Source organism: Protopterus annectens, chromosome 4.part0 (genome assembly GCF_019279795.1).
Source record: "Protopterus annectens isolate FY-2018-M chromosome 4.part0, PAN1.0, whole genome shotgun sequence".
Lineage (NCBI taxonomy): Eukaryota > Metazoa > Chordata > Ceratodontiformes > Protopteridae > Protopterus > Protopterus annectens.
Window position 1 is genome coordinate 941,102,113 of NC_056733.1, and position 13,094 is coordinate 941,115,206.

The 13,094-nt window shown below is 41.3% G+C and overlaps 1 protein-coding gene across 1 annotated transcript in view; it reads right to left on the reverse strand.

Moving 5' to 3' along the window:
* Nucleotides 1–10,750, reverse strand: part of VPS37B (VPS37B subunit of ESCRT-I) — a 537,718-nt gene extending 526,968 nt beyond the window's left edge. Inside the window, exon 1 of the mRNA XM_044068916.1 lies at nt 10,537–10,750. Coding sequence (XP_043924851.1) covers nt 10,537–10,641 — 105 coding nt within the window. The 5' untranslated portion in view covers nt 10,642–10,750. The remainder of the gene's footprint in view (nt 1–10,536) is intronic.
* Nucleotides 10,751–13,094: the final 2,344 nt, after the last annotated feature.

Sequence of the window (13,094 nt, forward strand, 5' to 3'; positions counted from 1 at the left end):
GGTTTATTGAAGGGTAGATCATGCCTGCTAAACTTGGTCAACTTATTTGAGTCAGTCATCAGAGCTGTGGATGAAGGCAAGGTGGTTCATACAACCTACTTTGATCTGGCCAAGGTCGTTAATACCAATCCCCACTCGGGAATCATAGAAAAACTCACTAAGCTAGGCATCAACCTCTACATCACTTGGTGGGTTGCAAACTGGCTCACAGATTAGTGTGAAAGTAGCTGACTCCAAGTCAACCAGTCACGAGTGGAGTCCCACAGGGATCGGTCCTGTCCTTCCTGTTTGGTATCTACTTCTCAGAAGTCCAGTCCAACATAAAGGGACTCTAGCTGACACAGTTCACAGACAATTGCAAGCTGGGAGTCATTATCAACTCCCCAACTGATGTTGACAACCTACAGAAATGCATCACTTAGATCAATGACTGGTGTCAGAACCATGGCCTTAAGCTCAATGCCAAAAAATATGTTGTCATCCACTTTGGGAAAAGCCCAGTTCCCATGAACTACCACATTGATGGTAGTCACAGAAGGTGTTATAAAAGAGATCTGGGAATACAGGTAGTCAGCAACCCCTCTTGACCACCACACTGCCACTGTGGTCAGAAAGTCCTATGTGGCACACCTCATTACTAAGGATTTTGCATCCAGGAAGAAAGAGTTCATTGTCTCCCTCTACTCTTTCCCACATTAAGAAAATCATCGAATACAATGCCTCATTTGGCATGTACCTCACTAGACACCTGCAACAACTGGAGAGGCCACAAAAGTACTTCACAAAGAGGATCCTAGGCCTTAAAACACCTGTCCTACATGGAGATCTCTGCTTGACTTATAAAGCCATGTCTGACCTAGCTCTGTTTGACATGCTAAAGAAATCCCAATCCCTCCGCACCACATGCTCCGGAGACCTCAACCTCATTACCACAATTAACAGAACGTGCTGGAAGGACAGGGTCATAACCTAGAGACTGCCCATGCTATGGAACAGACTTCCCATACATGTCAAACAGAGCACCTCACTGGCGCTCTTCAAGAGAATCTTGACGAGTGGATGGGAAATAGAAAATTCAGCCCAGGGATCACTACAGTGGCTCTACTCGACAGAGGCACTGGAAACTAAGGTCAGGTGGCACGCTGCCAGGGTAATCCTATGAATAGGCTTGTAAAGGCCCCAGGGCCATTAGCCTAGTACACACCTATGTAAATAATGTAAATCTAACAAATCATAGCGTGTGTTACTACCATTGTACGAGAGATCATCTACTACTGAATGCGATTCTAACAGCTGCGACTTACTTCTGTTTCTTACATTACTACTGCTTACTTAAACTGTTACTTAACTCTTCAAAACCTTGTACTTACTTATTTAGTGTGTTTGATTACAGGGAAAGCCCAGCTGGACATGAAAACCCTTTTCAGCAGAGACCTGAGGAAAAAAGCTCCACACAAAATTACAGCACTTACACGGACAATAACAAATATAGTTAATAACTGCACAATGACAACATGGGAAACAGCAGGTATACAAATATCACACACAAGTTTGATTTTGTGCAACATTTTATCATAGGCAAGTGGGGGCTTAATTATGCATCTTAATTAGAATAACTTTTGGAGGCAGTTAGACAAACACTTTACGATCATGGTTTAAAATTGAAATGGGCCCATATGAAGCTGGATTTGATGGGTCTTTACCATCTTTAGGTATTACAGCCAGCAAAGCTTTCTTCCAATATGTTGGGGCTTCCCCTCCTTTTAAAAATACTGCAACAAAACCTCCCAGATCTTTATCACTTTCTTCCATTTAACTTCCAAACATGCACTGGATTATCTGTTCCTGCAGACCTTCCTGAAAATTAATTGTACATCATAGTTTTTGTCTCATCTCCTCCTATTTAACTGTCAGATGTCGAGTCTCCTCTGCCTCTAACCGTGGCACAATTAAGACTTGTATAAAGATTTCTTGGTATCCATACTTCTCTGCTTTACACAAATGTTCATAAATTTCCAGAATATTCAATACCGCTACAGGATTGGTTATTTTTCTTCTTGGTACAGGCTCCCTAAGGTCGGCAAAAACCCTGTTTTTTTTTGTCTAAATCGTTATATTAAACTTTTTGGGCTTTACGGATATTAGTTGCTTAACAGCAATCTTTGTGTGCTGTACCTAAATACTCCCTTATTTTCTCTTTAGCATTCTGCATTTGTGCCTCTTCTTGTACTCAAATGCTACAGAAATAATCTTTGTGTGCTGTACCTAAATACTCCCTTATTTTCTCTTTAGCATTCTGCATTTGTGCCTCTTCTTGTACTCAAATGCTACAGAAATAACTATACAGGTTAGTATTTCCTTCACTGGCAAAGCACAGTCATTGTGTTCCATTACAAGTAAGTAACCCCATGTCCAAGCCTTCTCAAGTCTCAAACTCTTGATCTGTGTTAACCTCTTCAGTGCAGCTCTTTCGCCAGTTCTCATACTGTAAATCTCTTATGGGTTGATTTGTTAAAATGTTTTGTACATCGATCCGCATGCATTTTCAGAGGCCCAAAGTACTTGCCAACTGCAGATTACAACTTTGCTTAGACAATGAACTCCCAGCAATTTGTTTACAGACACATTCAAGTATATATGCTAAAATAGGTCTCGTACGTAAAAAGATTAAGTAAATCCTGGTGATGTTCAATCTACTTGTAGAAATAAAGGATACACCCGGGCTTAAAACACCAAGTTCCACACCTGAAAACAGTTTAAATTAAAAGTTTTATAAAAGCCATTTCTTGTGAGAGCAAAGCCCCTCCATGTAAGCCACAGCCCATCTTAATTATTCTTACTCTGAGTCGGTGCTATGAATAATACCTATGATCAGTTCTCATAAACGGTCTCTGAACTGCAGTATTTGCAGCTCAGTATTGCATACAGAGTACCAGACTTCCATGTATTCACTGGTTACATCAATCAAAACGTAAGACGCATGTACACAACTCCTTGTATTAAATTGCTCCAACTTTATAGACTTAGTCCCATTTTACTTCTTATCATATCCTGCATGTTCACCCGACACACTTATTTTCCTTTGTAATGAGATGATCACATTCGGCTAGCCGACATCAATGTAAAGCACGTTACACAGGAAAACAATTAACAGCTCTACCAGGTATTATTAATTTTCACCATTATGATGCCATTAAAAAGATAAGTGCAGTGGCTCATTTTGTAAATTATAGGTTCATAGGTTTATACTAGGCTATTTATAAGCCTAGCCCAAAGTTTTGTGGCTTACGCCACCCCTTATATGAATGCCCATTAGTTTGTTGTGCCTCTGTCCAGCAGTGACACAGAGATGATTCCCAGGGTAAACCTACGATCTCCCATCCACAGGTCAAGATTTCTCTTGAACAGAGCCAGCGAGGTGCTCTGCCTCACATGGACCGGGATTTTATTCCACAGCATAGGGAGTCTCTGAGTGATAAATCTATCCCTCCAGCACGTCCTATTTATATGCGTGCTAAGGTTTAAGTCGCTTGCTCTACTGGTTTTGGTGGATTTGGATTTTTTTGAGGTGGAGCATGTCCATTAATTCCAGGTTGGACATGGCCTTGTATGTCAGGCACATGTCACCTCTGAGCAGACAGTATGCGACTGAATAGAGCTGGAGTTTCTTCAATCTGGCAGCATATGACAGATTTTGGAGTCCCTTTATCCTTTTGGTGAGGAACTTTTGGGGTCTCTCCAATTGCTGCAGATGTCGGGTGAGATACATCCCAAATGGGGCATTGTACTTGATCATTGGTCTGATAAGTGAAGAGTATAGGGGAACAATGACCTCACTAGATCTGGATGTGAATCCCTTCATGATCAGGTGGGCAATGTAGAAGGTCTTTCTAACCACTTTAGCAACGTGAGTGTCAAAAGAAAGGCCACTGTCAACCTGGGTCCCCAGGTCCCTGATAACCTCTTCTGTGCTTAGTGGATTGCCACCTATATGGTAGCTTGGGGTTACCTTGTTTTTCCCGAAGGGTATGACTATACATTTTTTTGGCGTTTAACTTCAGGCCATGGCTCTGGCACCAGCTATCTGTTTCCTTGAGTCCCTTCTGAAGGATATCCATGTCCGATGCACTTTCCACTATGGCGCCCAGTTTGCAGTCATCTGCAAACTTTGTCAGCCAAAGTCCTCCCACATTGGCCTGTACTTCTGAGAAGTAGATGCCAAACAATAGGGGGCCAAGGACCGAGCCCTGTGGGACATGACTTGTGACTGGCTTGGAGTCTGACATAGCGCCAGCAACTCTAACCCTGTGGGTTCTGTCCTTAAGCCAGTTTGCAACCCATCTTGTGACATATGGGTTTACATTTAAGCTGGTAAGTTTTTCTACAATACCAGAGTGGGGTATTGTGTCGAAAGCCTTTGCAAGGTCAATGTAGGCTGTATGGACTGCCTTTCCCTCATCAATGGCCTTGGTGACTGTTTCGAAGAAGTCGTCCAAGTTCAAAAGGCACGATCTGCCCTTGATGAAGCCAAACTGGGTCGGGTCCAATGTCTGCAAGTCCCCTATATCTTTGTTTATGAGCTCCATTATGATCCTCTCCATAGCTTTGCAGACTAGACTTGTTAAGCTTATGGGGCGGTAATTACCAGGGTCCGTAGAGGCACCGCCTTTGTGGAGTGGGACCACAGTTGCCGTACGCCACTCCTTGGGCACATATCCTGTAAGGCTGAGATTAAACAGCTGCCTTATGTGTGGGTTTAATTCCTCATTTAGCTCGTGTAGCACACAGCCGGGGGACACCATCCGGTCCCATTGATGCTGTGTTTTTAGCTTTAGAGAGCAGCTTTCACCTGCATTTGAGATGTCTGGGAGGCTACACTCCGCTGGGATAGTTATCTCTCCTTTGGGGGGGGAGAGGGAGGTGAAGTTTGCACTGAACCTGTCTGCCAGTATGTTGGCAATGTCTGTGGGTTCAGTGATTTTTGTATCATTTTGGACTAATTCTGAGCATATCTGGGAGTTTCCACCCAGGTTCCTAACATAGCTGAAAAAGGCCTTATGATTGTCCTTTGAATCCATGGCAATTTTTCTCTCAAAATTGGCCTTAGTTGATTTTATGAGTGCTCGTATTTTTTTTACTAATAATGATCAGGGGTGACTTCCCTTTTATGGAATTTGTTCTATCATGTAATAGCTTTCTCCTCTTATTGTAAAGTTTGTTAATGGCTGGGGTCCACCAGACTGGACGTTTGCCCTTTGTGGAAAGAGTCTTGGTTTTATTTGGGATTGCCTGATCCATGCAGTCCGGGAGGTGTTCATAGAAGGCATTTGTAAGGGCTGCCGCAGCTTGGGTTGTGGTTTCCACTGGCTCAGGGGCCTTGAAGGATACCACACCAGTCTTGAGTAGTGTGAAGTTTGCTTTAGAGAAGTTCTTCACTGTGGTCTTTTTGTTTGGGGTGGGGCGGGATGTGGATTTCCAGTGAGATTAGTTTATGATCAGATCTCACCAATGAGGGATATACTTCGGTGTGGAGCATTTTGTCCCCATGTTTGTGATAATGAGATCTAGTATATTTTCTCCTCTCGTGGGAACAGTGACTAGCTGTTCCATGGCATTTGAATTTATGAACTCCAGGAACCGTTGGGCTAGAAAGTTAGGGCTTGAGTAATGTTCCCAGTCTATATTCGGGTAGTTGAAGTCACCCAATATGATGGTGTTTGGAGCTACATTTATACCCTCCAGTGTCTTCAGGAAGGCTGTGTGGGGTTCCTGAGTTTGAGAGGGTGGCCTGTAGCATGCTACAATTTGCAGAGCAGTTTTGCCTATGGTTAGTTGCACCTGGATGGTTTCCGAAGCGTCGTGTGTTGCCACCAACCTGGAGGTGTGGGTATCCTTTATGAATATGGATACACCCCCCTCCTTTTGTGGTGTGGTCCGGGTTTTGGGGTCAGAACACATGATATGAGGTAAAACCCAATAGTGCCAGGGTGCTCTCAGGAGCCTTGAACCAGGTTTCAGTTACAGCACAGACATCGATGTTCTCCATACTGAGAAGGGCCTCGAGTGCGTGCATTTTGAGATTTAGACTTCTGGCATTGAGCAGCATTACCCTCAGTTTCTTCCCATTTTTGTTTTCTAGGGTGGTAGGTTTAGAATTTGAGCCTTGCCTAAAAAGGCACTATGGGGGTGGCAAGAGCCTTAGCCAATATCCGGAATCCCAGGGGTGACAGGTGCAAGCCGTCCCTTGTGAAGCAGCGTGGCTTGTCAAGCATGTCATCCCAGGCAGACAGACACTGGACCCCCTTTGAATGACACCAGACATTAAGCCAATTGTTAAAGCTGATCATCTTGTCTCTATATTGCGGCATCATTCTTGGTGAAAGAAGGATACTGCTCAGGGTCAGGGTCATACCTGCCTGGGCTACATAATCAGAGAGCTCCTCTAGGTCTCTTTTCATGTAGTCCAGGGAGGTACGTCTCAGGTCGTTCACACCAGCATGGACAATGACTGTGTCATATTTGTACTTGCCGTGGAGTGACCCGAGTGCTTGTGTTATGTGGCGTATTCTAGCACCCGATAGGCAGCTTACTGTGACCCTCTCCTTGTTCAGCCTGGTGAGTGGGATGTCAGTGTGTCTGACTATGGAGTCACCTATGACAAGTATGTTTGGTGTTGTATTTGGCCTTAAGGGCTGTGACTGCTTTGCACACTGATTTTGTGGTTTATGTGTTGCTTGTGAGGTGTCTTGAGGTAGCAGTTGTTTGGGTGTCTGCTTTGGAGGCCTCCGCTGTTTAGGTAAATTTTTACTCAGAGCCTCCGAGTATGTCTTTGTGTGTTTATATGTTTGATTCAGTGGTGTGGTAGCATTATGTGAGGCTGGTTTTGTGGTGTGTGTAGTTGCCTTCTCCTGTCTGGTCTTGCCAGTCCTGAGTTGAGAGAGCTCAGCCTCCAGTTTGGCTAAATAGCTGCATCTCTCGCAAGTATTTGTGTTATGTGGGAGGAGGAGAGGGTTGTCTGTGTACATGAGGCAGTTATAACATTGCCTCAAGATTCCCAGATTCACCAGCTGGACCGGAGAGGAGATTGACAACTGACCTTTGGACATGCTAGAATAATATTGAGAATTCCTTAATAATTGAAAACAAGGGCCAGTGGGGAGTGAGGGTGTAGTGCTTTTAATTTTTAGTGTTGACTTATATAATTGCTTTAGTGAGCAAGTGCCAGGTAACTTGAGTGCAATGTGTTACAAGTAACTAAATGCAAAAACAACAAACGGTAACTTTCTTTCAAGTGAAACAAGGAAATAAGTACAAAGCAATGCAGATATCATTAGTGATCCACAGAAGTGCTGAGAAGCCGCGTATTAGGTGGAATTAGCGTTCCAGGGAAATAACAAGCAAACAAACAACAAGCATATAAACAAAGCTAGATTCAGCAGGCCTGGATCTAGTCTATGCTACAGCAAACAAGGTGTACCAATTTCAGTAAGATACAGTTCAAATATTCAGGCACTATAAACCTTTAACCAGAAATTCCCAGCTCAGAAGGGCAGAGTCCAGCCTCTTCTCCCACAAGAGTGCAGACCACAAACCTTCTTAATGTAAAATAACTGGCCTGAAGCCCAAGTGCTTAAACCAGAACTAATACACTTTAAGAATAACAGACACTGGGCTCTCAATCAGCAGTTCCCAACTTAGAAGGATGAAAGCTACCTGTCCTGCCACCACAGTGTTTAGTGTCCATTCACACAAAAATATGTACTTGTACCATTGAAATTTTATCATTCAATATTACAAGACTTCATTCAGGTTCTCCTCCACTCTATTTGAAAAAAAATTCAACATATTTAAAATTTATTACATTAATATACCTTAAAATAGAAAATGATTCAGTTAATACTTGTTAGAAAACAGAATGTAGAGAGAAAGCTCATTACAGAAGACTATTCCAGACAACTTGTCTAGTGAAAGAAATATGCAAGCACAAATATTCACCTTACTTAACCATAACTGAAACAACTTTAGAAAGTTTTTCTACACACAGACAGCATTTGTGTGTTTATCACCCTAGACTAGAAATGCACCAGAGAAGAGGCCTGCTCTTGAAGACTCTCTTGAAAATGCCTCTGGCTCGCTGGATAATACTCACATAAAACAAGGTCTTAAAATGAGCATCTCTCTAGATTTTGCATCTGTGTAGAATTTGCAAAGAGGAAGAAAACATACCATGGCTAAAAATACTATAATTAACAAACTGCCACATAGTGGAACCTCCTTTTTTTCTCAGTACAGCAAGAATGTAATCTTTTCTTACTATGTCACAGCAACACAATACACAGAAATTCTGCTCTGAAACCCTAAGCTTGCTGTAGGTGACCTTACAATTAACTGTTCATAAGGGGATAAACCAACACATTTCTCTGAAAACGTCCTAGGTCTGAAAGTAGGCTCATGGAAAGTCAAAGCAGAAGTACATGAAATCCATGCAAGTGCTGCTCACGCCAGCAAAAGTAAAACCAGAAACTTCTGCCCCAGTAACACCATGCAATTACTCTACCTTCTTGCAAAGCTTATATGTACCTGTGCACAAACATAAAAAGCAAAACAATGCAATTTACAAAATTACTCAAATTACTAGGCACTTATGATGCTGACTGACTGCCCATTCACATCAAAAACTTCTTCCACTTACCTACATTTAACATGCTGTTAAAGAGTTTCACTAACAGCTGAAAATGACAACACAGTTCCACCAAGACAGGAAAAAAAAATGTTTTTCTGCACACTGAAATTACCAGTCATGCCACTTACAACACAAACACACACACACTCACATTCCTTCTCGCTCTGCTTGTATGAGGAGATCAGGCTTAAATATTCCCAATAGTCCTCTTCAAACCCTTTCAATTGCAACAACTTCTCCACTCTTAAGATCTACACAACTGTGGAAATAATACTATGACAGCCCAAAATAATGAATGAAAAACCTTATTTAATAGTGAAGCACTTTTTGTTTACATAAAATAGTAAACTTCATCAGACATAACCTGGTCATGTCTGATGAAGTTTACTATTTTATGTAAAATAAAAATACCACTATTAAATAAGGCTTTTCATTCACTATTTTGGGCTGCCATAGTATTATTTTCACAGTTTAATTATATTTGTTATTAGTCCCTATACAATTGTACTCAATTCTCCACATAAGACAAACACTTTATAAAATAGCAAGATAACCTAACAAGGTGCTGAGTTGAACAGCCAGGAAATTCTGATTCTACAGGTAAGGTTAAGTAAATGCCCTTACATAAAATTGTTTAAAGTTACACCCAAGTAGTAACTCCTGAAGCCAAAACTCAACTAATACTTTAACACCATCAAAATAGCTATTACTGCAAGACTTATCTTTCTTGATATTCCTTATTTAATGCATCATCCCTCTCCTTTTTATCAACCATCCGTCATTCTTTTAATTTTACTTTCTCACCCACAAGCTTTCGTTCATTAGTCCCTTCTTGTTCTTCCTTAACACTACAATTCGCCTGCAACACAATAATCGCACTTCAGCTACTCAGGTGTGGCTAGCCACCATTGCTTAATTCCTTTTCTTCAGTGACTTGCATTTTAAACTAACAATTATACTGGGTATTACTATTGTGTCGCCATTACAAAGTGAGTCACTGCTCCTGCTTATTTAAAGTACATCACATTTAGCATGAATTCACATAAAAATGTACCTTTGACAGTTAGGGTTACCACCTGTCCCACTTTGGGCATTTGAAAAGGTGGCAACCCTATTTTAATGACAGTACGCATCGTACATTCCCTAACTTAATTCTTGTTCTACTCTTCTTAAATTGGGAGGAAATTCACACTAATACAATGAATATTTGTTAAAGTGCATTAAATAAGGAGGAGTTAAACATTATTACTGAATGTTACCCCACACAGCTCATATAATGAAAGAAATGCACAAGATCAAATATTTAACGACTTAGAAATATACTAAACATTTTCTTCCCCGCACTACTACACCTAAACCTGGCAACAACCAGGTAAAGCGCAGCCTTTGATGTTATTTAACTGTAAAAGAAATAGAACACCTTTAGACTGTGTGTTTTTCCACACACTCCTGGGTGACCCTGGACTAAGTCACACATTCATGACTCACGCTCAACGATTCAATGACAACTACATTAGCTTCCAATGCAGGAAGCATACAAATAAAAAGGGTAACTTTTCAAACCGTGCAGAAATGGAAAAAAAAACAGTCTTTAACACAGCTTGTCAGAAAACACTGCAACTGCCTTCACAATATAGCATTGGCAACAAACTGCCTTTCAAGTCAAGAACAGTAACTTTCTTTGTGTGGAACCAGTGACAAAGGAACTTTTCACCCACACGATTACGGGGAATAGAAGGACGCAAAGAAACCCACAAAGCAGCAGTACTTTTTGGCAGGCCTTCCCCTCCCTCTCTCCCTGCCATGGTAACAAGCAGACGGCCCCCATAATATCTATTAAAAGAGACCCTTACCTCTCCCATTTCTTTGACCATTCCATTCAGCTTCTCGTCATCCTCAAGCAGCTCGTTTAACTGACACATAGGAAGGGTACCAAACTTGCTTATATCTACAGCCATAATGTTAACCCCAGTACCAGGATCTTAGACACCCTTGACAAGTCTATCCAAGACCGAGTTCTGTGTTGAAACCGGAAGTAGAGTTCTTTCTGTCTTGGAGTGTCAAACTGAGAAGGAGGCGGAAACAGTGGTGATGACGTCACGTAGCACTCTTCGTGAGGAGCAATTTGTTTTGAGTGAAAGATGACTGTCGCAGTTGTACTTTCCATTTATTTGAGTTGCCACTTAACATAATTTATCGTAATTAACAAGAGTCTTGTAATGTTGGTTGACAAGGGGCAAGAATCCTAATTTATATTCGGAGTATTTTTGAGTATAAGTTTGTGCTGCACTCCTTTTGACTATTGCTGCTTTCTAAGAATGTCAATCGTTTTGCCTTCTATTTCTGAGACTGTCCTGTTTTCTTTAAAATGTTTTAAGTCGCTGAACATTATTTTACATAATTTAACCTCAGAAATGGGGCAACAGCAGAACAGAACCAATATTTCAAATAGACAATTGCAGAAAATGGGACAGAATAACAAAAATATTCGGTTTATATGTACACACACGCACACACATATATATATATATATATATATATGTGTGTGTGTGTTTGTGTGTGTGTTTATATTATATGTGTATGTATGTACGTGTATATGTATATATATATATATATATATATATATATATATAAAACGTTTATTTTATATGTATATATAGATATAAATAGATATGTATATTTGTTACTTCATTCTGTGTAGTTTCATATATATTTATTTATGTGTGTTTCATCCCTCCCAAGCGAAGGGCAGTCCAAACAGGTGTAACTGTGTGCTTCTCCCACCTCTGGTATAATCAGGGCCGGTGCTAGCATTTTGGGGGTCCCCAGCAAGTGTCATGCTGGGGGCCCTACCTAGGAGGGTGTAAGGTGTGGCCATGCCCCCTTCCCTTTACTTCAGCCATAAAAGTTTGCTAGAAAACCAAATTGCCTTGAGGGGCAAATTACAATATCAAGCATGGTTTGAAATTTCAAAGCTCATACCCCCTACCACCAACCTCTCTGCACGTAAGACATAAGGGTCTATATTACGTGATCGAACAGTGAAATGTTCAAACAAGTAATAATCGACCCCAAAATGTCGAACTGTAGGAATGTTGAACGGTTCAATGGAGATCTCCATACATTGCGGACATGGGAAGTTTTCCATTGTCTGCACTGTAGCACGATTTCGTAGTTGGTATATTTAAGTAGAGGGGGTGTGGGGGGCACATCTCCCTATATGAGGGGTGCAGGGGGCATGCCCCCCTTCTTAGAGCATTTTTATGGTTTGGGTGTTTTTACATTTTTTTTTTTTTTTTGCTGTTTGACATTATGGCATTTCAACATTTAGGGGTCGATTATTACGTGTTCGAACATTTCACTGTTCGATCAAGTAATATAGACACAGACATAGGAATAGGGCTTTAAAAACTGGGCTTTTCAGCTAATAAAGATGTTAGAACAGATTTTGCAGTAGCATGCATTGCATGAACCCACATCTTTTTGAGGGTAACAAACAAAAAAATACCAGGTAAACATCTCAACATTGGACATCATTCTCACAGCTCCTTCCCCCGCCTAAAGTTTCAGCTCATTTCTAGACAAAGCCAAAAATAATCACAGAACAAAGGCATAACATCAGAGATAGCTTTAAACATTGCTATTATAAACTTACAAAGGTACTAGAGTTACAGAGTATGCATTAGTATGAATTAAAACATCAGTACATTCGGTAGAATTCTCACAGCCCCATACCTCCCAATGTTTCAGCATAATAATTCCAGATAAAGCCAAAATTAATTGCAAAGCAGAGATATAATGTTAGCAGTAGTGTTAAGCATGTTGGGCCGGATTCATGAAGGCTTGCACGGAGTCTAAGAGTAGTGTAAGACTCCATGCAGCCTTCGCGATCCAGGAACAGCCCAAAGTCCGTGTAAGAGACAAGCTAAAACGTCTCTTACACGGAGTGGGCGTGGATAAGCTAATCACCTCACTTGCAGCTGAATAGCATGCAAATGAGGATGATTAGCTATCCAGGAAGCCCAGAACAGCCCATGTAAGAGCCGTTTTAGCTGCAGAAATGTACTCAGTTGACAACTGAGTACATTTCTGCAAAAACCGCAATGGAGCCATGTCAGCTCCAAATAAAGGGTGCATATGTGTCAGGCAGCATGCCAATGGCCAAATGTGTGGCCATTGGCAAGGTAACCAGATGCAAATATCTTAAAAATATAATTTTTTTTCGGCAATCGCCGATGTTTAAACCCAGCGCAGCCCAGCGCAAACGGGCTGCGCTGTATAAAACATAAAAACGAAGGTTTTAAACCCACAAATGTGGGTTTTATGCAATACATGGAATGTCAATGCAGGGACCAGCAGACCAAAACCAACATGGCCACCGTGTAGTGGTTGCTAAGGGGGGAAGCTGAGT